The sequence below is a fragment of the Coenobita brevimanus genome, chromosome 28 (genome assembly GCF_032717465.1).
Source record: "Coenobita brevimanus isolate Jiangsu-jjx chromosome 28, ASM3271746v2, whole genome shotgun sequence".
Classification (NCBI taxonomy): domain Eukaryota; kingdom Metazoa; phylum Arthropoda; class Malacostraca; order Decapoda; family Coenobitidae; genus Coenobita; species Coenobita brevimanus.
In genome coordinates, this window is record NC_136981.1 from 10,948,090 (window position 1) to 10,974,151 (window position 26,062).

General features: G+C 45.1%; 1 protein-coding gene and 1 non-coding gene across 4 annotated transcripts in view; one reads left to right on the top strand and one right to left on the bottom strand.

Moving 5' to 3' along the window:
* LysRS (Lysyl-tRNA synthetase) overlaps positions 1-25,381 on the top strand; it is a 45,267-nt gene extending 19,886 nt beyond the window's left edge. For all 3 annotated transcript variants that reach the window (XM_080268618.1, XM_080268621.1, XM_080268619.1), the window contains 3 exons: positions 5,015-5,120; positions 17,524-17,790; positions 23,503-25,381. In XM_080268618.1, coding sequence (XP_080124744.1) covers positions 5,015-5,120; positions 17,524-17,790; positions 23,503-24,825 — 1,696 coding nt within the window. In that variant the 3' untranslated portion in view covers positions 24,826-25,381. The remainder of the gene's footprint in view (positions 1-5,014; positions 5,121-17,523; positions 17,791-23,502) is intronic.
* LOC145394849 (5S ribosomal RNA) lies at positions 13,040-13,158 on the bottom strand. Its single transcript, XR_013896494.1, has one exon. It is a non-coding gene; the product is annotated as a 5S ribosomal RNA (ribosomal RNA).
* Positions 25,382-26,062: the final 681 nt, after the last annotated feature.

The window sequence follows — 26,062 nt, forward strand, 5'->3', positions numbered from 1 at the left end:
TGTGGGTGCTTCCATCCAGGTGAGAGTGAATAGAGATTTGAGTGATGAATTTTCTGTAAATGGTGTGCATCAGGGGTCAGTCTTGAGCCCCTTATTGTTTATCGAGGTGCATGAAGCCCATTCACGTGACTTGAGAAATGGACATCCATGGGAGACGTTGTCTGCTGATAATTTGGTGTTGACTGCAGAGAATGAAAGGGAGGCTTGGGAAAGATTTAGGAAGTGAAGAGATGGTATGGGGCACAAGGGTTTGAGAGTAAATGCAGATAAAACAAGAAGCGGTGCCAAGGCACAGCTAACTCGTCCCTGGCAGTCATTTTTATGCTGACGTATAAACGCAACAGGATATCTAGTCAAAGATGTCCCACATCAAATTTGGAGTAAATCGGGTGAAAATTGACGATTTTATGCCCATTTCAAATTTTAGGCCCGACCCACCTGACATTGACCCCATACCACTAACTGGGGGTGACCTCCCTGATGTATAGGATGAAGATTTGAAAGATGCTCCTTTAGGTTTTGGTTTCATGTCTATATGACATTTGAAAGGAGTTAGGGTGTTTTTTTTTTTGGGGGGGGGCCTACAGCCTGGGCCATGGCCCAATATGGCCTAAAATTTAATCAGGTGATCAGAAGGTCATAGCCCATCATCCCTGTAATTTTAGTCAGAATTGCACCAATAGTTTTTGCGTAAAGTTGTTAACAGACAGACAAACAGTGAAAACAATACTCGTCCCCAAGCTCCTTCGGGTTGAGGAAGGGTAACAAAGATGATGGCATCTAGAGTTGGTGGCAGTACTGTTAAAGAAGATGGAGAATGGCCATGTATGGTTTGCCACAAGGATGTGGGAAGTAATTCCATCTTGTACTGTGTTTGTGATGTGTGGGTGCATAAGAGATGTAGTGGTATTAGAGGTAGACTGTGAGATAATACTGATTTCATGTGTGTGGTGTGTTGGGGAGTGCATGTGGCATGATAGGAATGATCTTACTGGTGAGTCTGTTGAGTGTATGGAAAAGTTTTGTTCTGTGGGAGACATGTTATGTGCAGGAGTTGAGCCTGGAGTTAGTTCTGTGGCTAAAGTGAGGAATGTTTAAAGAAGTTCAGGGAGGATTTGCTTCTGACATTGAGAGGGCCCTTCCCCTGTGCTAAGGGATCTTTGTATGTGGCATTTGTTAGGAGTGTACTGCTGTATGGCAATAAGACCTAGGCAGTAAAGAGATATTCGCAGGCTCAGATGTACAGAAATGAGTATGATTAGGTGGATTTGCAGTGCACCCTTGAATGCAAGGCATGGGGGGCTAAGAGTACAATGGAAGAGTTAATTGAAAGGATAGAACTAGAGAGTATTGGTGTTGTGATGAGGAAAAGTAGATTGAGATGGTTTGGGCATGTGGAGAGGATGGGGGATGACAGTTGGCTGCAGAAAGTGACAAGTGTAAACGTTGGGGGTAGGGATGTGAAAGGCAGATGGAAGAAGACCTGGGACGAGGTCATACAGTGTGACCTCAGGGATAAGGGACCGAATAGGGAGACTGCCAGAGACTGAGCACCATGGAGTGCCTCCATTAGGTGACCAAGGCTGACACATGCAAGCATGTTGGAGCCTTTTTAAATGAAATGAAACAAAACAAACCAACCTCCTATTAGCCCTCCTGACCAGGAAATAGTCAGTCTAGCCACTATTTCCCCCAGACTCGTATGTAATCAACGTACTCTCATTTTCTAAAATGCATGTTTCACACATGCCAACACCTACTTTCGTCATAAGATGATCCACCGGTATACATGGAGAGTAATGAGGAGGATGGATGGTGAACTTGTTGAACGAAAGGCAATGATAGACTACGTGTGTGTGGATGAGCGAATGAGAAGACAAGTGTTGGATGCAAGAGTGTGGAGAGGGTGGGGGAATGGAGTCTCGGACCATCACTTAGTGATGGCCAAGGTAGAACTGCAAAGAAAGTGGTTGACGAGACGAAGGGGAAGACAGGAGGAAGCAGCTCCTGTGAGAAGAGTGGAGAAATTGCAAGATAGTGAGAAAAGGACAGAGTATAAGAGCATAGTGGAAGAAAGATTGGGAAGGTATGAGCTAGAGCAGATGGAAAGGGTGGAAGACTTATGTAAGATATTCACGGAAGAGATAAGCGCAGCGTGTGAGGCGGTTTGTGGAGTGAGGAGGAGATGCAAGGGTGTGCAAGGGACAGCATGGTAGAATGATGATGTGAAACGAGTTGTGGAACAAAAGAAGAAGGCATATGGTGAATGGTTGGCGAGTAGAGGTAGGGGAGAAGATGAGAGAGAAGAGAGAGGTATATGTGAGCAGGAGAAGGGAGGTTAAGAGACTGGTGAAGGAGAGTAAGAAGAAAGTGGATGAAGAGTTTGGGAGGAATCTGAGTGTGAAATGGAGGGAGAGTAAGAAATTGTTTTGGAAGGAGGTAAAGAAAGTAAGGCAGTGTGAAAGGGGAAATAGTAGGGGAGTGAAAGATAGGAATAATAGATTGTTGGTGGAGAAGAGAGAGAAATTGAGGAGATGGAAGGAGCACTTTGAGGATTTGTTGAATGTAGAGAGTGAGAGCAGTGTGAGTATAAGTGGTTGGGGAATGGCTGGGAGAAGAAGAGATGAGAGGAGGGAGGAAGAGATCAGTAGGTCAGAAGTAATGGAAGCGATGAAGAAGATTAAGCTGGGAAAGGCCCCAGGAATTGATGGAGTGTGTGGTGAAATGCTTAGGTATGGGGGTGAGATTGTTGTGGAGTGGATATGGAAGTTGTGTAGATTGGCTTGGGAAGAGGGAAGGGTTCCAGAGGACTGGAAATCAGGTATAATTGTTCCTCTGTACAAAGGAAAAGGGGAGAGAGAAGTATGTGGTAACCATAGGGGTATTTGCCTTCTTAGTGTGACTGGTAAAATATATGGTAGAATACTCATTGATAGGGTTAGGCATATGACAGAGGAGCTAGTTGGAGAAGAACAAGGGGGATTTAGGAAGGGAAAAGGGTGTGTAGATCAGATATTTGTTCTAAGATGTTTAGTGGAGAAGTATCTAGAGAAGGGAAGGAAAGTGTATGCTGCCTTCATGGACTTGGAGAAAGCTTATGACAGAATAGATAGGCAAGGTATGTGGAAGGTATTAAGAATATATGGAGTGGAGGGGATATTGTTGAGTGCTGTGAAGAGTATGTACGAGGGAGCTAGGGCTACGGTGCGAGTGGATGGTGAGCTGAGTGAGTTCTTTGATCTCAATGTGGGACTGAAACAGGGGTGTGTGATGTCTCCATGGCTGTTTAATATATATATGGATGGGGTTGTAAAGGAGGTGCAAGGTAGGGCAGTGGATGTGGGGGTGGCCCTAATGAATGAGGGTGAGATTTGGAAGCTTCCGGTGTTGCTGTTTGCTGATGATACAGTATTGTTGAGTGAAGATGAATGGGAGTTGCAAGGTTTGGTGAATGAATTTGGGACAGTATGTAGGAGGAGGAAGCTGAAAGTTAATGCAAACAAAAGTAAAGTTATGGTGTTTGAGAGGAATGAAGTCACAGAGTGTGCAGTGAGGTTGGATGGTGAGGATATGGAGAATGTGAGTGCATTCAAGTACTTGGGTAGTGTGATGAGTAAGGATGGAACTTTGGGGGATGAAGTACGTGAAAGGGTACAGCAGGGAAGAAAGGTTGTTGGTACACTGAAAGCAGTGATGAGAAATAGGGAGGTGAGTATGGAAGTTAAGAAGTCACTGCATGATGGTATTGTGATCCCTACCCTGACGTATGGAAGCGAGGCGTGGACCTTGCAAGAGGGGAACAAGTCAAGAGTGAGAGCAGTGGACATGAGTTACTTGAGAGGAGCATGTGGAGTGACGTGGAGGGACAGGTTGACAAATGAAGAAGTGAAGGAACGATGTGGGGTAGATGTGGATGTGGTTGAAAAGATTAGGAGAAATACACTGAGGTGGTTTGGACATGTGGAGAGAATGGAGAATGAAAGACTGACTAAGAGGGTGTATGTAGGTAAGGTGGAGGGAGGGAGAGGGAGGGGTAGACCGAGGATGAGGTGGAGGGATGGAGTTGAGAGGTATATGAGGGAGGGGGGGGTGAGTTGGGGGGAGGGGAGTCAAATGGTGGGTGATAGAGTGACTTGGAGGCGTTTTGTCTGCGGCCACCCTTTGCGGGATTAGGGCGTCGGGCTATAGATAGATAGAGATGTTTCACACAATCCTCTTCATTGCCTCCCCATATTCAAGTATCCTTTTCCCATCCATATTCCTCACAATATGCGCATCCCTCATGTACCCCATCATATCCTTGAGGTGCTTCACCCACATGACCATTTAGATCCCCAACCAAAACTACAATCTCATCATCCCCCAAACCACTTACCACATATGTCATGTCATCCCAGAATCTTTATTTTTGTACATCATCCAAGGCAGCTTGTGGAGCATACACAGATATAAATGAAATTAGGAATCTACCCACCAGCATATTCACCTTCATAATAATTTCATTCACTCATTACATTCGTGACTCATTCCGCCCATTTTTCTACAGCCAGCACATTCACACCACCAAATCCATCATCATTTCCTTGCCAAAATAACTTTTACCTATGTCCTTCCTGGCTACCATTCTGGCTGGACCTTCCCAATACCTGACGTCCTGCATACAACCAGCATCCACCCGCCACCAACTTATAGCCTCCACCGCGTCTTCCTCACTAGACTTCAAACTACCCACATTTCATGAAGCCACAATGAACCTCTTGGGTAATTTAATTTCCTCAGGCTTGCTACTTATTGTAACTTTTTCAGTCATAAATTAGTAAATTAAATGAGGAGAGACACCTCAGGCCCCACCCAACCACACAGTCCCGAGTCCAGGCGTAGGACTTGGGACCCATAGTCCACCAGTCGTGGCCAGTGGCTGACTTTTTTTTTTTTTTTTTTTTTTTCCCCAATAGTGATTTGGTATCTAGTGTAATGTAATATAAAGATTAACCAAGTGCTCTTCCTTTAACAGTGAGCTGAAAAGGAGACTGAAGGCAGAAAAGAAGGCGCAGGAGAAGGCTGAGAAGGAGGCCAGCCGGGTGGCACAGCAACAGGAACAGTCAGCCAAACCCAAAAAGGTAAGTGATAGTCCATTCACATTAACTTTATAGAGGTTATCATTTTGTGGCTTATTTTCCATACTCAGTAGCAGAATAGGACAATATTATGGCCCTACATCCTCTCCATAGCACTCATTTATGATTTGTAACAACTATCCACATTTTACTCTACAGTAACTTGTCCCAAATTTTCTTCCTTGTACAGCTTCTTTCATGTATCTCAGCAACAGAATAAGACACTACTACAGCTCTGTATCCATTCCATAGCATCTCTTCGTGCCTAGAACCATAATTTTGTGATAATTTATTGTTACAGCACGGTCCATATCCAGGAAATACAGGGGAGGGGAGGGGAGCTTTATTTAGCAGAACCCACACATATATATGTTGCAGTCAGAACTGGTTTAAACTAGTAAGAACCAGAAGTCACATTTGTTGTACTTAACTAGTATTACCTAGGCAGAACTGGTTGCACCAAAGGAGGCTGGGTAAAACAGGAAATGAAGGACTGGAGTTAGTGATTTTATACCAAGTTTTATCTAAACCCTTCAGTCAAAACTAGTTTCAACAACTGCTCTGTCTGAGACAACTAGGTGTTCTGGTATTTACCTGCCAGACCCCTCAGTGAAAACTAGGTGCTATAAATTATGTTTATCATATTCGTATGATAAGATTAGCGGTATCTTGATCGTATATTTAATCCACTTCGGTATATTGTGAAAAAAGTGTCATGCCCATTAAGGTACTTGATGACCAGCGTAGCTGTCATTAACAGTAGTAACAGTCGGGTCATGTTTGGTTCATATGGTTGGCCGACTCAGTCACTCAGTCACCGTGGGTGTTGTGTGGAGGATGGCTTGTTCGCTGTCAATTAGTGGATTGTGAGCTGTCAGGAGGATAACATTATGCTCCTGACTCCAATGCTGAGATACTCAACAAAATGGCAACCTCCAGCTCACCAGCCTGCTGAACCAGGAACAGAAACTGGATGGAAGAAGTTTTTACAAACCATCCTGTACTGAGTGGGACAAAAGGAAAGCATGACACTACACAATACTTAAGACAAGTATGCTTCACTTCTCCAGGAGGTGAAAGACGCTAAACTGCTGAGAAGAAAATTATACAGTACAGAAGACTAAAGCAGTTTGATGTTATTGAAATTGGTGGTGTTCAGAAACTGATCGCTAAAAGCAACAAAGATGAAGTTCGTTACTAATTGCCTGGTCCTGAGATATTTGAGGTACCGTAATTAAAACATCTCATTTAGCTATCGGTCATGGTGGTCGAGACAAACTGAAATGTGAAATTGCTAGAAAATATGCAAATGTTACAACTGATATGGTTGTGCTGTTCTTGTCCATGTGTGAAGTGTGCCAAAGCAAGAATACAAAAATGAAAAAAGGATTGGTTTCCAAACCTATCTCACATTTCGAGTTAAATAGTCGGTGTCAAGTGGACCTGATAGACATGCAGACACTACTGCATGGAAAATCTATCTATCTATCTATTGCCAGATACCTCAATCCCATTCGGGGTGGCCACAAACAAATTGCCTACGCGTCGCCCTGTCCCCCGCCATTTCACTGCCCTGCTCCCAACTCACATGCCCCTCTCTTATATACCTCTCCACCCCATCCCTCCATCTCATCCTCGGCCTCTGCCTCCCTTTCCCCCCCTCCACCTCACTCACATACTGTACACCCTCCTCGTCAGTCTTTTACCCTCCATCCTCTCCACATGGCCAAACCTCCTCATAATGGTATACCAAGGTCATTTAACAAAATTTGTAATACCTCGTCCTTTGCAGTGTAAACTCGCCGAAGAAGTTGCATATCACCTTGTTGACATTTTTTTTTATGTTTGGAGCACCATGTATTTTGCACAGTGATAACGGGAGAGAATTTGTGAACACTGTCATAACGTCCTTAGCTTCTTTGTGGCTAATTGTGGCTTCTTTGTTGAAAATTGTGCATGGAAAACCAAGACATGGAGTCAAGCGTCTGTGGAAAGGGCAAATCAAGATACTGAAAATATGTTGAGTGGATGGATGAAAGACAATAATACAGTGAAGTGGTCCGAAGGTCTACATTTTGTTCAATTTATGAAGGACAGAGCCAAGCATTCTGGTATAAATCAAAGCCCATACAAAGCAATGTTTGATGTTGAAACAAGGGTTGGCCTGGCAACATGTCTTCCATTAGAATTAAGTAAGAACTTACATAGCGAGGTGGATCTAGAGAAGATCATTGCAAACGTGCATAAGGAAACCGCAAGTGGAACTATTGATGATTTGCAGAGTACTGGTGAATTTAACATAAACATAATATCAGACAGTAAATCTGAAGTAATCTCGTGTTGTGTGTGTGAAAAAGACACGTGGAGCTCATTCCTGTGCAGAATTTGGTATTCATGTAATACGTGGGATACAAATCGAGAGTGGTGAGGAGGGCTTCAGTTCAGAAGTTATGTGTCCTACCTGTAATTCTGAAGCACAAATATCTCATTCGGCAAGTAGCAGGCAGTAGGTTGGAGAAGCAGGCAAAAAGAATGAAAACAGTATCTGATGCCTCTCACCCTCCATCAAGTATTGGGCAAAATGTAACAGTACCAATTCCAAAAGTTGACAGGGGAAAAGGAAATCTTCATAATATTATTGCAGTTTTTATAAGTAGAAGTGAGGATGGAATGTATAAATTAGAAACTAAAGACAGTGTTCTCATGAAATTGTACAGTTGGTCTGAATTTGATACCTGTAAGCAGTCATTCTTGACCTTGACTGATGTCCCTGAAGACAAAGAAGTATCATTAACCCCTAAAGACCTATGCCGCACGATTGTGCTTTTGTTTAATTTGACACGCCAGCCTATCCCACACAATTGATAAAATCACACAAAAAACTTGGGGAGGGTAACTCCGCCCCTTTGGTGACGTATATGGGATCAGACCAGTGACAGCTAGAGTCTGGGGTGGTATGGTGTGATTGGCCCCCTAAGGTGGGGGAGAAGGTGTGTAAATTCAGTCTCTTGAAATGTGGAAGAAAAATTTTACCTTGGTGAAAGTCGAAAAATCGACCCTGTTTTCCGGCTGGAAGGACAGACCTGCTGAGCGAATTGCGTACTTTAGGGGTTAAGAAGTGCTGCTGCTTTGTCAAGTGTGGGAACAGGTCTAGGTTTCCTTAGATGTCATTGTACAAAACATTGTGCAACCAACATATGCCAGTGCAAGAACATAAATTGTTATGTAATTCAAAATGTCACAACAGTATGCCATGCAAAAATAAATAATGCAGTTTATTTTTTCACAGTATTGTTAACTACACAATATTTTTACTTAGCGGAGGGATGGAGTTGAGAGGTATATGAGGGAGGGGGGGGTGAGTTGGGGGGAGGGTAGTCAGATGGTGGGTGACAGCAACTTGGAGGCGTTTTGTCTGCGCCCACCCTTTGCGGGATTAGGGCGTCGGGCTATAGATAGATAGATAGACATGTATGAGGATACACAGGATGGAGATGGTGGATTGTTTGCTCTCTCTGATTAATCTCCTAGCCTACATAGCGTGAGAATAATCAACATGCTGTTAATCATAAGGAGAGTGATTACATGTATTTCCACTTGTATATATAATTAGTGAAGAATAAATGCTAGCTTTACGAATTTGGTAATGAAGAGTTAAATTGGTAATGAAAATTGAGGAGTTTGGTAATGTGGCCGTTGCGACCTGGCAACTCTGTTTCCTCATCAACACTCCCAACAGTTACTGCCTAACTTTGATCGCGAGTACATCCTTATCATAGTGGATGCCACACGCTCTCGTTTTTTGTAAATAAACAGTGAATAAACAGCAATACCTCGACACTAGACCACAAGGGAATTTACAGTGTTGGGCAGTGTTAAGAAATCAGAATTTTGAGTGCAAAGGATTAAGTGTGGAGTGCAAATTGGTGGTTGAAACTGGCGTGGTGCAGTTAAGAACAATGTGCAGTGTTAAACAATTATAACTCACAACACAAAGAATTATGTGCAGCACAACACTGGATTACTGTACGTGCTTCAAGAGCATTTTCACCACTGCCAAAGCCTTAGAGAAGGCAACCACAGATGTGCTAAGTACCCTGGCTGAGGTACAGTCACTTCTAATTCCTCATTCTTTGGTTCCTTTTCATTTATTTCATGCTTTATGTCCATTATTGGTGTGAAAAGGGTCTTAAATAGGTTTAAATAGGTGCTATGCATGTCCAGTACGGAGTTGTATAGGTGTTTTTCTGAGTCAGGCTAGGTTAGGGTCCATAAGTACAAGTCCAGGAGGCTGGGGCACACTTTCCAGACAAGACCACTTTCTGGACATACCTTTGGCTCTGTTACATCGGATAGTGGAGGGATTACTGTACTGTATTGACTGTATTTCCGCCAGGGGAACGTGGCGGTAGATGCCGCGTTTAAAAACGCCTCGTGTGAACGGCCTAAGTGGAAGTGGGTGGGGGTGGAGGTTTTGAAGCAAGAGGCAAACTAGGGCTTCCCAGTATGAGGTGAATGTGGTGGTGCCTCATGCTGCCACTGCCTCAGCCCCGCTTCTTCCTCCTCAGCCTCCCTCAGGAACCCCTCAAAATCTACTGCAGAGATAACTGAAGTGGTGTCATTGTCCTTTGCTGTCTCCATGTCATTGGGTGAGTGCAGCAAGGTTGTGCTCCTACCTAGGCAAAGTAGTGGCTGATCAGTTCCTGGTGACGCTCGTTAACACGCATTATGATTTTCCTTGTAAAATGCTACCGCTTTTTCCATGCAGGTAACAAACTCATTACATCTTTCTTCATTTCTCGCAAAGGCTAGCACTTTTTCCTTCAGAAAGTCCACACCCACCAACACATCACTCAGGTCCTTTATGGATGGCTTGTGTCTCTCCACCACACTCCCTCCTCCTGTCTGACGTTCACTTTCCGTACCTGCCACATGTATATCATCGTCAGTCACTGCATATAACATTGCCTCAAAGGAGTCTGGGTCACTGTTCACCACTGCCATGGTGTCCTGAGCTGTCAACTCGCTACACTCGGGTACTTGGCGGGTAAGAGCCACAACCTCCTCCATTCTTTGCTTCAATTGCTGTGGCTGGTCAGTGACTGGCATGCTGAGGTGAGGCAGGACGAGGCGCCAAGTGTGCACTATGGTGGCCTGGCTCAGGCTACCCCATGCCTGAAGTAACCCCTCAGTGGAATCCTTGACGTTGTACTGGTGCCAGAACTCTGCAACAGTAAGGATTTCCTGCGGGGTTGTAGAGTCATGTTCAGACATGGGAACCTCTTCCTCACAGCCTGCCTTGGTGTCGCTACCATTGCTACCAATAGGCCTCTCAATCCCCTCCAACTCCTCCATCTCTGGCATGTCAATGATCACTACACAAATAAACTTTCCATACATAAACTGACTGTACTGAACTTTCATGTTGGCAATTATTTACTGGTCAAGGGGCTGGAGTAGAGATGTGTTTGGGGGGAAGAACAGCACTTTCACCTGTGGGTGGTGAGAGGTGAGGTGCTGGGGGTGGCATGGCACATTGTCGATTAGGAGAAGCACCTTGAAAGGCACATCCTGCCTTTGGTAGTGCACATTGGCGTCCCTCACAAACAAATCTAACCAGTCTATCACAAAGTTCGTTGTTGCCCAGGCCTTCACCTGCTGCCACCAGTAGACCCCCAACTGGCTCATGTCATTCAGTTTCCTGAAGGCTCGGGGATTTTTTTGCCTTGTAAAAAACAAACGGCATCATCTCGAAGTTCCCTGCAGCATTCGTACACAGGATAACGGTGTACTGGGACTTGTTCACCTTCCTCCTCAGAGCCTATTGTTGCTTCTTGGAGATGTAGGTTGTTGAGGGCTGGAATTTCCACTAGTCCTGTTTCGTCCATATTAACCCGCGCCGTCCTGGCGACGTGAATTAACGCGGCAACATTGCAAGGTCCCTAATTTGCACAATTTTCAATTTTCGCGAGTGATTTCGCGGGTGATTTTTGGCGCGTATACACGGGACACCTTCCTCTGTTCTCTACAGGATGCAAAGCAGGAACAATGCCTTACACCGCATAACCTCTCCCCCACCCCCCCCTGCACACCATTGTCTTGGCAATTCACCTGTTACCAGTGACCTGGCCAATAAAGACATTCAGGGCCAGAGTGATTCCCCAATCAATGACAATGTGGAGGACAAAGTTTACATAGCATTAGAGGAAGAAACAGTTAGAAGAAATGATGATCAGGTAATGTGGGGAAAAAAAGGTCATGAATGGTGATGAGTTAGTGAGTGAAACAATGCTTATAATGCCTATATTACTGTTTGAAAACCAATATACTCTTGTACTACATATAAATTCGTACCAAGTAAATAAATAAATACTGTTTATGAGTGGATAAAATAGTTACCCTCCCATAGAACTCGTTTTCTTTGGTGCCAGCATGTTAGAAAACCCAGTCAGGTAAGGAAGTACTCGTACCTAAATCGGGTATTTTAAACCTCAGGTGAGCGATTTCTCTATGAATTTTCGATGTTTCTCACCAAAAGCGGATGTTTGAGCCAAAAAAAAGGTCCAAAAACGTCGGGATGGGGCGGGTTAAAGATGGTGGTGGAAGTGTAACCACCATCATCAAGCACTGCTTTCAGGATGGTCGGGAAATGAGCAGCATTGTCTGCAGAGGCACGTTCACCAGTAAGACGAACATTCTTCAGACACTTCCACTTAAAAAAACTCTGGAACTATCCGGGGCTGGTTTGAAATGGCTTGGCGGGGGTCACATGGAGGCATCGGCAAGCGACAGTGAGAAAAAGCATAGCCATCTCACGCAGCAATGGGCCGTCCATCACAGTGTTCTTCCTGGCCTGCCACCGAACAAACATTTCGAGGCACCTCTCAGTCCAGGTGAGGGCCTTGTCAGAACACCGAAGACGTCTATCCAATGCCCAAGACCCATAGACCCGTATGCATTTCAACACCTCCTTGTTCTCGTAAATTGTGTGGATAGGTGATTCATTGACACCATAATCAGCTGCTACTCTTGTCTTTTTAAATCCATTATCGATGCGACGAGTAACGTCCATTTTCTGGTCATATTCTTTTTTTTTTTTTTTTTTTTTTTTTGATGAAGTCTTAGGCCAGTTGTGGTCTGGCATTGTATCATGCTGGAAAGGCAAATAAGGGAACAAAAAAGGGGGCCAGGTAGTCCTCAAAAACCGCGCTTGTGGTCACTCTTGCAGCAGGTGGTGCAGGAATAAACTGTGGAAGAAAGTAGTGCTTGCACTTGCTGTCAGGGAAGGGTTATGATTCGCTTCTTGTTGCTTGTCATGCTTACCTGTGAATGGCTGATGGCTGCGGTTTGCAGCATAGACATGCGCCATGGAAATCTTAAAGGATAAGCATCATTTTGGTGCTGAAAGTCCACACTTTAAACATATAACGTTGGTTTCTGCTACTTTCAGTTCTGAGCGGGAGCCATGCAGTAGATTAGAAAACTGTGACTTACAAACATGTGTTTTATGCGACTTGATATACATATATATATATATATATATATATATATATTTATACTGTATATATATATATATATATATTTCAAAGCTGGGAATAGCGCTGCTACTATTTTAATAGCAGTGGTGGTAACGCCATTACTTTTTTTAGCCAGTAGCAGAACTGAGAGCGCTGCTACTTTTTGGCTGGACTCACGCGTTACCGCGCTTCTCGCTACTCACGCGACGAATACAGGTCCGGAGTCAGTGAGTACATACAGATATGCCAACGGTTTGGTTGTATTTATTAATGACGAAAAATAATTTTCATTTTTTCATTCATTGCCAGACGCCATGTATCCCAGACGGGGCGGCCAAGGGCTCAGAGTTAATTGTTTTACAGGGAGGGGCACTAATCCTCCACCAACCCCACTTGACGTAGGGATGCCAACAGCATCTGGTGCTCCCAGGCGGTCACCCATCCAAGTACTAACCAGACCCAACGTTGCTTAACTTCGCTGATCGAACGGGAAGCGGTGTACTCAACATGGTATCGCCGTTGGCACGAAAAATAATACTTTCGTCAATTCTCTCAATGATGTTTGTTCTACATTACATCAGTAATTTAGTAATTATTATTTATTAGTAATGTGCCGTAATTAGACAGGAATTTGCTAGTTAACTCGATCATTTATATTAAGTAACTGGCAGCTTGGTGAGCAACACAGGGACACACACACACACACACCTAACTATCCCCTTCTCTAACTCCCGCTCTCTCTTTCAGACTAATTCTTACTACGTTATTATTTCGTAACAGATGTTACTTTCTGTAATGCTAGGTGTTTTAGGTTCAGCTTCCCATTCCTTAAGCACCCACCGTGCAGCAGGGCTCTCTTTCGAGACTGGGCCTTAGACAAATAAGAGAGAGGCAGGAGACAAAAACTCCAGGCAATAACCTCACATGTGTATTACTCAATCAGACAGGGGAATCAGCAGATGTTACAGACAATATTCTGGGTGATCATAAACTCTTATAACTAGATAGGGTTAATAGTATCTCGCAGGATACTGTTTGGAAATATAGTGAAAACAACTCTTGATGTGGAATATTCTAAATTAGTGTAGTCCAGGGTCTCTAAGTGAGTGGGGATGCTAGAACTATTTCTTACCCCAGGGGGGGGGGGGTAAGGCACTGGGGTCTAACTATGATTATGGTAGTATGAGATAGAGTTCAATGGTCCGTTCGCTTTGTTATTTTCTACTCTTAGATTACTTTTGCTCAATTACTGTCACTCCTCCACTGCTTTGGTATTTATCTTATTACTCTATGGTAGTTCACTGTGTCTATTCTTTCTAACACTTGGATCTATCACTGTCAATTCAATATTCTGCCTCGTCACAGCTCGATCACTAATACTGCACAGTCACAGTCATTATGGTTCATCTGGCGCCAAGGGTGCGGCTGAGGGGCAATGCAGCCCCACTACTGACGGGGCTAGGCACCACCAGGAGTCTCCGTGCTCAGGGGGCACAGGATCACGCCCAGGGGCGTCTGCTCTCATCTGGGGTTGTGGGTGGCGAAGGGGCCCGTGCTCTCAGGGCTGGGGACAGGAGTGCTGCCCTCAGGATTGGGGCCGAACAATTGCCTGAACCGGTCGTTCAGGCTCCTGACGGAGGGGGAGGTCCTTGCCGTCGTGGTGTAGGGAGTTCCCGCCCAGGCATTCTGGGGAGGGTCTGGGGTTCCCGAGGACTGCGGTCCCCAGGGCTGGGCGGCGCCATCTCAGGGGGAACACCTTCGGAGCGGCTACAGGCCGTCTGATGAAGGTGGGAGCGGCTACAGGCCGACTCCTTCAGTAGGGGTTTGGAGCGGCTGTGGCACCGATCTGTATCAGGGTCTGTCAGGTGGGTCTCCTCCAGAGCCAGTCATAGGGAGCAGAGGCCAGGGGAGACTTCAGGGCCTCTCCAATACTCCTTTACGCCCTCTGCGCTGGGGGTCGGGGAACAGGTGTCAAGCTTAGGCGGCGGGGCGTCTCTTGGCCACTTCCTGCCGTAGGGCCCGGCTACTGGCCGTGGCTTCCTGGGGGCACAGCTACAAGCTGCCAAGGCCCGGCTACTGGCCGTGGCTTCCTGGGGGCACAGCTACAAGCTGCCAAGGCCCGGCTACTGGCCATGGTCTGAGAGGGTGAGTGACTGCCAGCAAACCCAGGGACACCTTCGGAGCGGCTACAAGCCGTCTGATGAAGGCGGGAGCGGCTACAGGCCGACTCGGGGAACACCTTCGGAGTGGCTACTGGCTGTCTGATGAAGGCAGGAGCAGCTACCGGCCGTCTCCTTCAGGAGGGGTGAGCGGCTACTGGCCATCTCAGGGGGAACACCTTCGGAGCGGCTACAGGCCGTCTGATGAAGGTGGGAGCGGCTACAGGCCGACTCCTTCAGTAGGGGTTTGGAGCGGCTGCTGGCCGTCTCAAGGAGAACACCTTTGGAGCGGCTACAGGCCGTCTATGAAGGCGGGAGCAGCTACCGGCCGTCTCCTCATTACCCTCAGAGCAGCTACCGGCCGTCTCCTCATTACCTTGAGAGCAGTTACCGGCCGTCTCCTTAGCGAGGGGCAAGCAGGCTACCGACCGTCTCTGGGGGAATGCCTTCGGAGCGGCTACAGGCAGTCTGATGAAGGTGGGAGTGGCTACAGGCCGACTCCTTCAGGAGGGGTTTGGAGCGGCTACCAGCCATCTCCTGATTACCCTCAGGATGGCTACTGGCCGTTTCCTTAGCGAGGGGCGAGCGGCTACTGGCTGTCTCAAGAAGACACCTTCAGAGAGGCTACTGGCCATCTCCTGACGAAGGCAGGAGTGGCTACTGGCCATCTCCTGACGAAGGCAGGAGCGGCTACTGGCCATCTCCTGACGAAGGCGGGAGCGGCTACTGGCCATCTCCTGACGAAGGCGGGAGCGGCTACTGGCCGTCTCCTTTGGGGTGCTGGCAGGAGCTGGATAGGCAGCTCCACCCCTTAGCTTGTTGGTGATGGCTCACTCGTAAGGTAGTGCAGTATTCCTGCTATGGCGACGGCAGGCGGGCTCCGGGTTATAGGGGCGCGCCGCCCGGGCTGACTTAGGCCGTTGTCGCACCGAGTCCCGGCGCGCTGCTGCTGCTCCTCCGTGGGCTCCATGTGGGGGTGTCCGGGAGTTCATGGGGGCACTATGCTGTATTCCTTGTGGGGGTGGCTGGGTGTTCCAGGGGGCACTATGCTGCATTTTACTTTCAGTTAAAAGTAATGGAAAAAAAAACATTGCTACTGTATAAATAGCCTTTAAAAGAAAGCCCCGGTTCATTTTTACTATTGTTTTCGAACATATCTTAAGTATGCATCGTTGAAAATATAATCAGTCTATATAATATGTATCAATGGTAGGCCACATTTTTTTTGCCTTTTATTTACGTATGTTACTTTCAGTAGGTACTGAAAGAACATTTGTTACATTATACAGTAAATAGCTTTTTCCTGTACCTTCGGCTCTAAGCTTCATTTAAGTGACACTGACATAAAATTATATGATTTTTTTTTTCAATGTAAGTATATACTGACATTACTGGTACACAACATAACCATTCAGACTGACTAATATTAACAGTATATAGTGTATTGCTATATCACAGATTTTTGTTAACTTTTCCTTCGTGTACCTTTTTCGTATCCAAAGTAGCGGGAGCGCCGCTACATTTCGTATTAAGTATCGAAGCCAGTAACGCCACTACTTTTTCGAGCTAGTAACGGGAATGGGAGCACCGCTACTTTTTATTAGTAGCATTCCGAGCTTTGTGTGTGTGTGTATATATATATATATAAATATATAGTAGACCCTTGCTTGATACAGCAGTACAGACTCTACAAAGACCACCTAAGTTACGTTGGCCATAACAAACATTATCCATTAAATGGGGCGCTGTGTGTTGCAGTACTTATATTTCCTACCAGTTTTTCTCCAGCATAGCCTGAAATTGCTCAATCCCCATTGTGATTGATTACTTATAATAACAGACTACAGTAATACCTGTGCTGTACTAGTTATGAGGAAGTGCTACGGCAGTGATGTGAAATAAGCTGCAAAAGGGTGATATTGTCAGGCATGTTAATGTAAAATGGGCGTGATTTTCATTTTTATTACTAGAATATGCTGTTGTAATGATTTCAAACTTGAATTCTCACTTGCGGCAACCCTGCCGCTCCTGCTGACTGCAGGCCTGCTACAACTCAGCATGTGAATTGGAACATTGGCAATTTTAGGCCAAGTTAGTGTTAAAAGGATATACAGTAGCCTGTCCATCGTTACTTGGTGGAGATTGTTATCCTTCAGCAGCTTCATTCCCATTGCCCAGTGGCAGAATATGACACATAAACAACAGCTCTTCATCCTTTCCATATATATACATATATATATATATATATTATATATTTCCTGACTAGCACCAGATTCTAGTCTTTTGTTGCAGCACAGTGGCAAACTAGACAATACAGTCAACTCAGTGGTGTTGTGGTGTGGGATGAAAGTCGATGTGTGGAGAAATAGTTTGGGTGATGGTGTGGGGTGATAGTCTGGTGGACGGTTTAATAGGTGATGGTGTGGGGTGATAGTCTGGTGGACGGTTTAATAGGTGATGGTGTGACCTACTTCCGCACATCAGGGGAGTTACAGTAGTGTATTTTTGTGTTTATTACTTCATATATTTATGGCCAGTTTGAGGTGGTTAGGGCAGACTTAGGGATTCTATAGGGATGATTCTGGAGAGGATGTCAGCCATAAGCTATTTTTCCCATAGGCTCTGGTTTCTCCCTTAATTTGGATCTCCATAACCTTGTTCTTGACTAAATTGTTGTTTTAGGCAAGTGGACTGTACTACAAGAGCCCTGATACAGAGCCTCTTTCCCAGGTATCGGAGGAAGATGTGAACCCAAATGAATACCTGAAGATGCGGATACAACAAGTCCAGCAACAGAAAGACAGTGGCGTAACAGTATACCCTCACAAATTCCACGTTTCTACCTCCCTCACTGCCTTCTTGGCCACCTATGAAGGCCTGGGAATGGAGCAAATGGCTGAGGAGGAGGTGACAGTGGCGGGGCGGGTCCATGCCATCCGAGAGAGCAGTCAGAAGCTGCGGTTTTACGACCTTCGGGGTGAGGGGGTCAAACTGCAGGTAAATGTGTCTCCATTGCATTTTTTGTTGATTTATTGTAAAGTGGGTAATTAAACCCTAAAAGACGGGCATTGGAATGTTTTGACACGCTCAGGACAGTGTGATATGGGGGAGTGTTGTTGGGTGGTGCGGGGATGGGGACTGGGTGCGTGGAGGAGGTGGGGGGTGGGAGTGGGGGGTAGGTGATGGGAGGATAGTGGTGGGGGTTGTTGGGGGAATGGAGGGTGGTGGGGGAGTTGTTGGAGGGATTAGGGGTTATGGGGGTGGGGAGGGTAGGGGTGGTGGGAGGGTGGGGGTTAGGGGTGGTATTGAGGGGACCATAGAGGTAGGAGTAGGTAGAGGCAGCATATGGGATTAACCAAGGGTAGGTCAGAGTGAGGCCGACAGACCTGACTCGACCAACATGGCGGCGACCTTTTTGACAGCTGTCTGACTTGGTTCCGCTGACCAGGCGGGAGTGTTTTCTTAATTGCAAACAGAAAAAAATATGTATTATCTTTATTTATTTATTTATCTATTTTTGCATACTAACCTACAAACTATAATTCACTAAAGATACTCACCAGTGAAATGTAATGGATGGGTCAGATTTCTTATCTCCTCTTTCTTTACACCCAAATGCGGCACAGGTGGCGGGCATTTTTGGAGACTTAGGTTATTTGATGGTGAGTTACAACTTAGGACAGAACGTCTCACACCCACAGCTGAACTACAACTTAAACCAGAGGTAGAATGAAGTCTACTTTGTTTCTGGCATTCTCCCTGAGGAATACCAGGTGGACACACAGCTGGAGGCATTAAAGGCTTAATAATCTCATGGCCACACCCACGGAGGTAGGATTAGGACTCTTACCTCTATGGGCACAGCCATAGAGGTAAGAATGCACAGCAATCTTCTTCTTCGTCAGGTAGGTGTTGCCGTGACCTCTTGACTTGACCAATATGGCCGTTTGACAGTTCTCTGGCTTCACCGGAGCCTTCTCACGCCAACTCTACCCTATTCCTACCTCTATGGAGGGGACGGTAGGGGAGTTTGGGGGCGGTGGGTCTTTGGGGTTGGGGTGGTGGGGAGAGTCGGGGTGGGGGGTGAGGGTGGGGTTGGGTGGTGTGTGTGTGTGGTGGTATGGGGGTTGGGTGGGGGGTGAGTGTGGGGTTGGGTGGTGTGTGTGTGTGGTGGTATGGGGGTTGGGTGGGAGGGGGGGATTTGGGGGTGTGGGAGGTGCGTGGCCGCATATGCAGACACCCGTCTTTTTAGCCTTGGACAGCATATGCGGACACCTCTTTTTTAGGAGTTAAGGCACTCCAGCCACTCAGGGATGAGTGAGGCTGGTCACTCTCATCTTAAATGTCAGGACCAACTTGCATAGCCCTGGGCTCTACGTTCCTCATGGGGCAACGCTGGACTGGATGATGATCATGATGATGATGATGTTTTCACCAGACAGTTGAGCCATTCAAAACTCTAATACTAAATTGTATTTGCTTCAAATTATTTGAGTCTTAGTTGTGAGGTAGGAATGAATCTCATTGGTTTATTTTCACCTGACAAGCCATGCTCACTCCCTCAAGCTAAGTTAAAGTTGCATGAAATTTGATGAGGATAGGTAGAAATGAGTCACCTTGATCACTATTGAGTCAGTTCTCCAGCCAAGTTTACTTGGCCATCGTATGAGCAGAAAGGATTAGGAGACTGTGCCAGGTTAGAAACAGTGCACTAAAATGTAATTATTCTGATGTTTTGGGGAAAAAATACAGCGGTGTTGTATTGTGATATCTTGATATGTGGGTGAAATATACAGTACCACCCAAGTAACTTCAAAAGTGTTTTAAAAAGCAACAGTGAAAAAGGATGAGAGGGGAGTTAGTATTTAGCATTGGATTGCGATGATCACAGTGCCCTGTGTGTACTCTATTCAGCTTTGTAACTCTGGTTTAGAACGGTGGGGGTTGAGAGCTGTGTTTCTAGTTACTTCAGAGGGTCTGATCTTGTCTGTTTTGTCTATTTGCATCCATATATCCTCTTGCATATTCCTGAAGCAAACTATGTCTATCTATCTATCTACCTATCTATATATCTATCTGTTGCCTGACGCCTTAATCCTGTAACCTTGCATATTGTCCTGTCCCATGCTGTTTCACTACCCTACTCCCAGCTCACACACACCCTCTCTCATATACTTCTCCACTCCATCTCCATCTCATCCTTGGCCTCCCCCTCCCTCTCCCCTTCTCCACTTCACTCACCTCTGGAAATGTATAGTGGTAAATGGTGGCACCCATCATCCACTCATTTGTTGTAATTCTGTGGTGTTTAGGGGAGAGCCTGAAGAGACAGAGAGGTGTAAAAGGGCAGACTTTGCTAGGGAGTCATGTTGTTTGGGGCACATTATACTCGTATAGTGGAGGTCGGGCTAAGTTAATGAATGATTGAAGAAGTTCAGGGAGCTGTTGGCCCTCCTGACATTGAGAGGGCTCTCCCTCTGTGCTATATGGTCCTTGTATGCAGCATTTGTTAGGAGTGTTATGCTGTACAATATTGAGACGGGTGGTAAAAGAAGAAGCTATTCATAGCCTCAAATGTACAGTGATGATAGATGAATGTGTAGTGCATCCTTGAGTGGCAGGCTTGGGGGCAGTTAGGATTGGGAGTCAGGAGCTGAGAGGAAGGATGGGACTTGAATTTATTGATGTTATGATGAGAAGGGGTAGATTGAGATGGTTTGGTCATGTGGAGAGGATGGAGGATGACAGTTGAGTATGATGGGTAAGAGCTGCAAGTGTTAAGCATTGTGTTGCAAGAGGCAGACTGAAAAGACCTGAAAGAAGGCCATCGAGTGCTGCTTCTGGGATGAGGGACTGAATAGAGAGGCTGCTAGAGATTGAGCAGCTTGGAGACCCACCATTAGGTGACCAAGGTAGATGCAAGCAAGCATGTTGGAGCCTTTATAGATGGGTGAACGAAACGAAACTGGGACTACAACTACACTACTACAACAGCCATCTCCGTTTTCCTTACAAATGTCCGATGAGTTCATCCAGGGCAGTTACAGCAAAAAGTTTTGTCTGTCACAACTCATGTCTACTATCCTACCACTGCCACTTTTACAGGGAGTGGGAAAGTCCATTGAAGGGTCTGATGTCTTGAGCAAGTATTTGAGAAGAATGGAAATCTGAGTTACAAGGCTGCATTCTAGGTAGCATGAGAAGCTTCGGAGCACCTTTCTGCTTATTATACATATTACACCTTAAGTTTACTCTTTTATATAATTTATACATTTCTGTTTTTTGTCAGGTAACTCCAATCTAACTGGTTGAGTAGACCTATCAACCATGGGCAAGCAACTGCCCCTGCAGGGTCATTCCATGCATTGAGCTTGTGCTTTCCTGTGGGAGATAGTGCCTGATTCTTGGATGGACAGTGCATTTGTCGCTCTCCACTCAATTAACAGGGGCACCATAGTAGGCTCCATATCACCCCATTATTTAGTTATATGGTACTAATCTTAAGTGGCGGTTTAGGTGGGGCACGAACCTCTGTACAGTGTTGCCACGTGTTCCATACCCGCTATGTGAACGGCTCTGATATATGTAATAGGCATCACAGTAAGATAAACACATAAGAATATAATGGTAACGTGTTTATTATAATATATGAAAGAACAGTAAACTTATTATGCGTAAAATATTTATACGGCAATACAGAAACGTGGCAGAAATATTTTACAGTGTTGCTTAAAAAAAAAGTAGTCACTTTTATTGGCTGTTACCGTATTTCTGGGGTTGGTAATAATGTCACAATTATGATTATAATATAATGTGCAGGAATATAAGTAAAAACGTCAATTTCTATTTTAAAAAAAGAAAAATTAAACCCTCGTGAGAGGCAACACACACACACAGTCGCACTTGGCCAGAGCTTCGTCTATCCTAGGCCTGTTTGGGGACACTTAAAAAAAGACGCGCCAAGACTTTTACCTCTTGGGTGGTGTGGAAATAAAGTCAAATTTACAATATGTACATTATAACATAAAAGAAAATAACCAAAATGTATCCTAAAATAACACAGACGAGAGAGAGGGAGGGAGGGGAAGGCAGACCAGGGGCAGTGTTGAGTGCAGTTGAGAGAGATGGAGGAAGGGAGGGAACGAAGGAGGGAGAGAGTGATTGAATGACAACAAATCATGGCGCCACAACAGTGAGGTCATCTGGTGCCATATGTAAAAATAATATTTTTAAATATAATTAGATATACTAAAAACAAAATAAAGAAATGAAAGCACAAGTTTGTCACTCATAAAGGAAACTAAATTCCCAAGGGTGACGCACATCTTCCCCCAGGAGAGAGAGAGAGAGAGAGAGAGGCATCGCGGGTATGGAAAACGTGGCAACACTGTACAGGGGCCCCACCCAAACCGCCAGTTAAGAATGGTACCACCATACCCACATTGTAAATGGTTTCCATGGTTACAGGAAACTATTAGACTTCTCATTTCGGTGTAGGCCCACCTGCAGTGGGAAGAAAAGTAGTGAAAATGTGACAGGAAGGCAAGGGAGAAGTAGAAAGAGAGGAGGTCAGACACAAGAATATAATGATAAAGGTGATGGAAGAATTTGGCAACACTGCATCAAGCAAGTGAATGATAGTTGCAGCCACCGACCATTGGATTTGCCAGTAGCTAAGCAGACAATGGGTATGTGCTGTCATAGTGTTGGTCAGTATTTCTGCATGTTCAGGATGTGTAATATCACCAAATAACTGCAGGATAGTGTATGCTAAATCTTCATATCCCACATCATAAATCATGATTGTATTTAGTGGTAGGTGGTGGTGACCGTCTTTCACTCACTCGATGTAGTTCTGCCTACTTCTTCCTTCACTTGTATCATTCTTTTTCAGTGTCTGCCCTCCTTTCTTACTATTTCTGCCATCTTTCCTGTCACTTTTTATTACTCATCAGGTGGCTTTACATTGCGTGACAGCCTAATTGGTTCCTGGCTTACAGTGCTGGGTGGTAACCATATAACTAACTCATACATGTTCTTTACATTCAACAAGTGGGTTGGTGGAGGAGTAGTGCCTCTCCATGTAAAAGAACTAACTCCAAGACAAACAGTTAGTGCCTCTCCACGTAAAATAATTACGTCAACAAGTGGGTTGGCGGAGGTTTAGTGCCCCTCCCAGTAAAATAACTAAAGACAAACAGTTAGTGCCCCTCCCTATAAAACAACTAAAGACAAACGGTTAGTTCCCCTCTCCATAAAATAACTAACTCAAAAGACAAACGGCCACCCCTTACAGGATTATGGGATCTGGCTATAGATAGATGGATAATAATATTGGACTTTATCGTACATTGTTATAAATCGTATTATACATCTGAGACTTACTTTCTTAAAAGTTTGCAGTAGCCGTTGGGTAGTCATTATGTTGTTGGGTTTAGCACTTGGTTTAGCTTATTGTCCATTGAAAATAGCAACTGTGGTATGGCCAGCTTCAGTATGAGGATTTTTTTGGAGGAAGCATAGTCATCTTAAATGTTGGGACAAACTTACCTAGCCCTGGGCTCCTACATTCATGGGACAATGTAGGATTGGATGATGGAAGGATGGATGAAGCATAGCATCATATTTAGTGTAAAAAAAATTTTTGTAAACGCTATGGGAAGGTTGCAGTGATTGAATGATGGTAATAAATGGACTCCTTTGTTGCAGGTGATGGCAAACCTCAGGTTCTATGAGAGCGAGGAAGGCTTTATGCAGGACTGTGACAAAATTCGACGAGGGGACATGATCGGTGTGCGAGGTGTGGCCGTGCGCACCAAGACAGGAGAGCTGTCCATTCGGCCAGTGAAAATCCAGATTCTAGCACCTTGCCTCCACATGCTGCCTCACCTTCACTTTGGTGTGAAGGACCAGGAGACACGTTATCGACAGAGGTACCTTGACTTGATCATTAACTCGGATATACACAAGAAGTTCATAGTGCGTGCCAACATCGTGTCCTATTTGAGACGATTCTTTGATGATCTAGGATTCCTCGAAGTGGAAACGCCAATGATGAGTATGATTGCCGGAGGAGCAACGGCAAAACCTTTCATTACACACCACAATGAGTTGGACCTTGATCTGTTTCTCAGAGTAGCACCTGAATTGTATCTTAAGATGTTAATTGTTGGAGGGATTGACAGAGTTTATGAGATTGGCAAACAGTTCCGCAATGAGGGCATTGATCTGACCCATAATCCTGAATTCACCACACTCGAGTTTTACATGGCCTATGCTGACTACAATGACCTAATGGACATTTCTGAGAAGCTCCTGTCTGGCATGGTGCACAGCATCTTCGGCACATACAAGATAAAGTTCCATCCACAAGGCCCAGATGGAGAGGAGTGGGTGATAGATTTCAAGCCACCTTATAGAAGACTACACATGTTTCCTGAACTTGAGAAGGCCCTAAATGTCAAACTCCCTGCACCGGATCAATTGCATACAGAGGAGGCTCGAAAGGCATTAGATGACCTTTGTGTAAAGCATGGGGTGGAGTGTCCTGCTCCTCGTACAGCTGCTAGACTCCTTGATAAGCTGGTGGGGGAGTTTTTGGAGGAGCAGTGCATCAACCCCACCTTTATCATGGACCATCCACAGATCATGAGCCCCCTTGCTAAGTATCACCGCTCCATCAAGGGACTTACTGAGCGAATTGAGTTGTTTGTGGCCAAGAAGGAGGTCATTAATGCATACACAGAGCTCAATGATCCACTTGACCAACGTGCAAGGTTTATGCAGCAAGCTTTAGACAAGGCCGCAGGTGATGACGAGGCACAGATGATAGACGAGAATTTCTGCACAGCACTGGAATACGGACTTCCCCCCACGGGTGGGTTTGGTATGGGAATTGATCGTCTGGCCATGTTTCTTACAGACTCTTATAATATCAAGGAGGTACTTTTCTTCCCGGCAATGCGGCCAGAACAGGGCAAGGGGGGCCAGACAGATGAGGGGGATAAAGAAAACCAGCGGCCAACATCTTAACAGAGTGCCTGTGTACTGTAGACCTTCCTGTGACCAAAGTAACCGAGGCCTGTATTCTTGGTGGTTAAGAAGCCGTTCTAGCACCTCTTCTTTAATGATTTATTATTACTTTTTTTTTTCTATCAATATATAAATGGCTAAGAAAAGAAATTTAAGCAAATATTTACATACCGTCTCAAAAAATAAAATGAGTAAGGAAGAGGTGGAAGAGAGCCTCCTTTACCAACAAAAATATATCTGAGAGGCAGTATGTTTGGATTAACATTTTTTTTTTTTTTTTTTTACCATTAGTTTTATTGCACTTAATGTACAGAAGTGTTCTAATCACGTTTCTTTGTCTCGGGTTGTAAATAGAAATTTAACATTTGTACCAATTTCATATAAGGCCTGGTGTCTGGTGATCATTTATGTTTTATTGTGTTTAAAAGGTCCTAAATTGCTGCCAGTAAAGTTTAATATTTATTGTCCATTGTGACTGGTTTATCTTCACTCCCAAGTAAGAGTAAGCGTTTGGGGTTGGTAAATATATTTTCATCTTCTTGCAGCTCATTTCACATACTGGTCAGTGGGGTAATCACATCAGTTTTCTGTTTTTTTTTTTTTTTTTTTTTTTTTTGTCTACAAACTACGTGTTATTTCATTTTCTTGCCTCAAGGTGTATGTATAAGTATGAGGATACATTATTGTGATAAGTTTTGCTGTACAAAATAATATCACTGATACATGAGAAAACATGATGGTGTAATTGCCCCACACTTTGGAGTAATTACACCGGTCTGTATAAAATTGTCGTGCCAAAGCTCCGCTTGACAGTGGCATTTAACCCTTAACCCGTGGGTTGTGCAATTACCTTTTTTTTTTTTTTTTTTTTTTTTTTTTTTTTTTAAATCCCACCCGGTGGTGCGCAAAAGAATGTGGGGGGGGGGGATTATACTTTTTTATTATAAAATTGGCATTTCGAGGTAATCGTCTTCGTGGGGCAGGCAATTGGGATGTTCTCTAGGGGATGGCGGGATTTGCAGAGGGGGGGGGGGGAGAGGGTGTGTGGGTGTAGTGGGCGTGATAGGCGGCCGGATCGGGTACGGGTGTTGTCAGAACAGGTGTGGGTGGGAAGGAAGGGTTAAGAGGTAGGTGTACTGGGGGCGTGGTGGCGTCGAGGGTGATGGGGTGTGTTGTGGTGAGGTAGGGGTTGGGGTGGTGGTGACGGGCACGGATGCAGGACTTGAGGGTTGTTAGG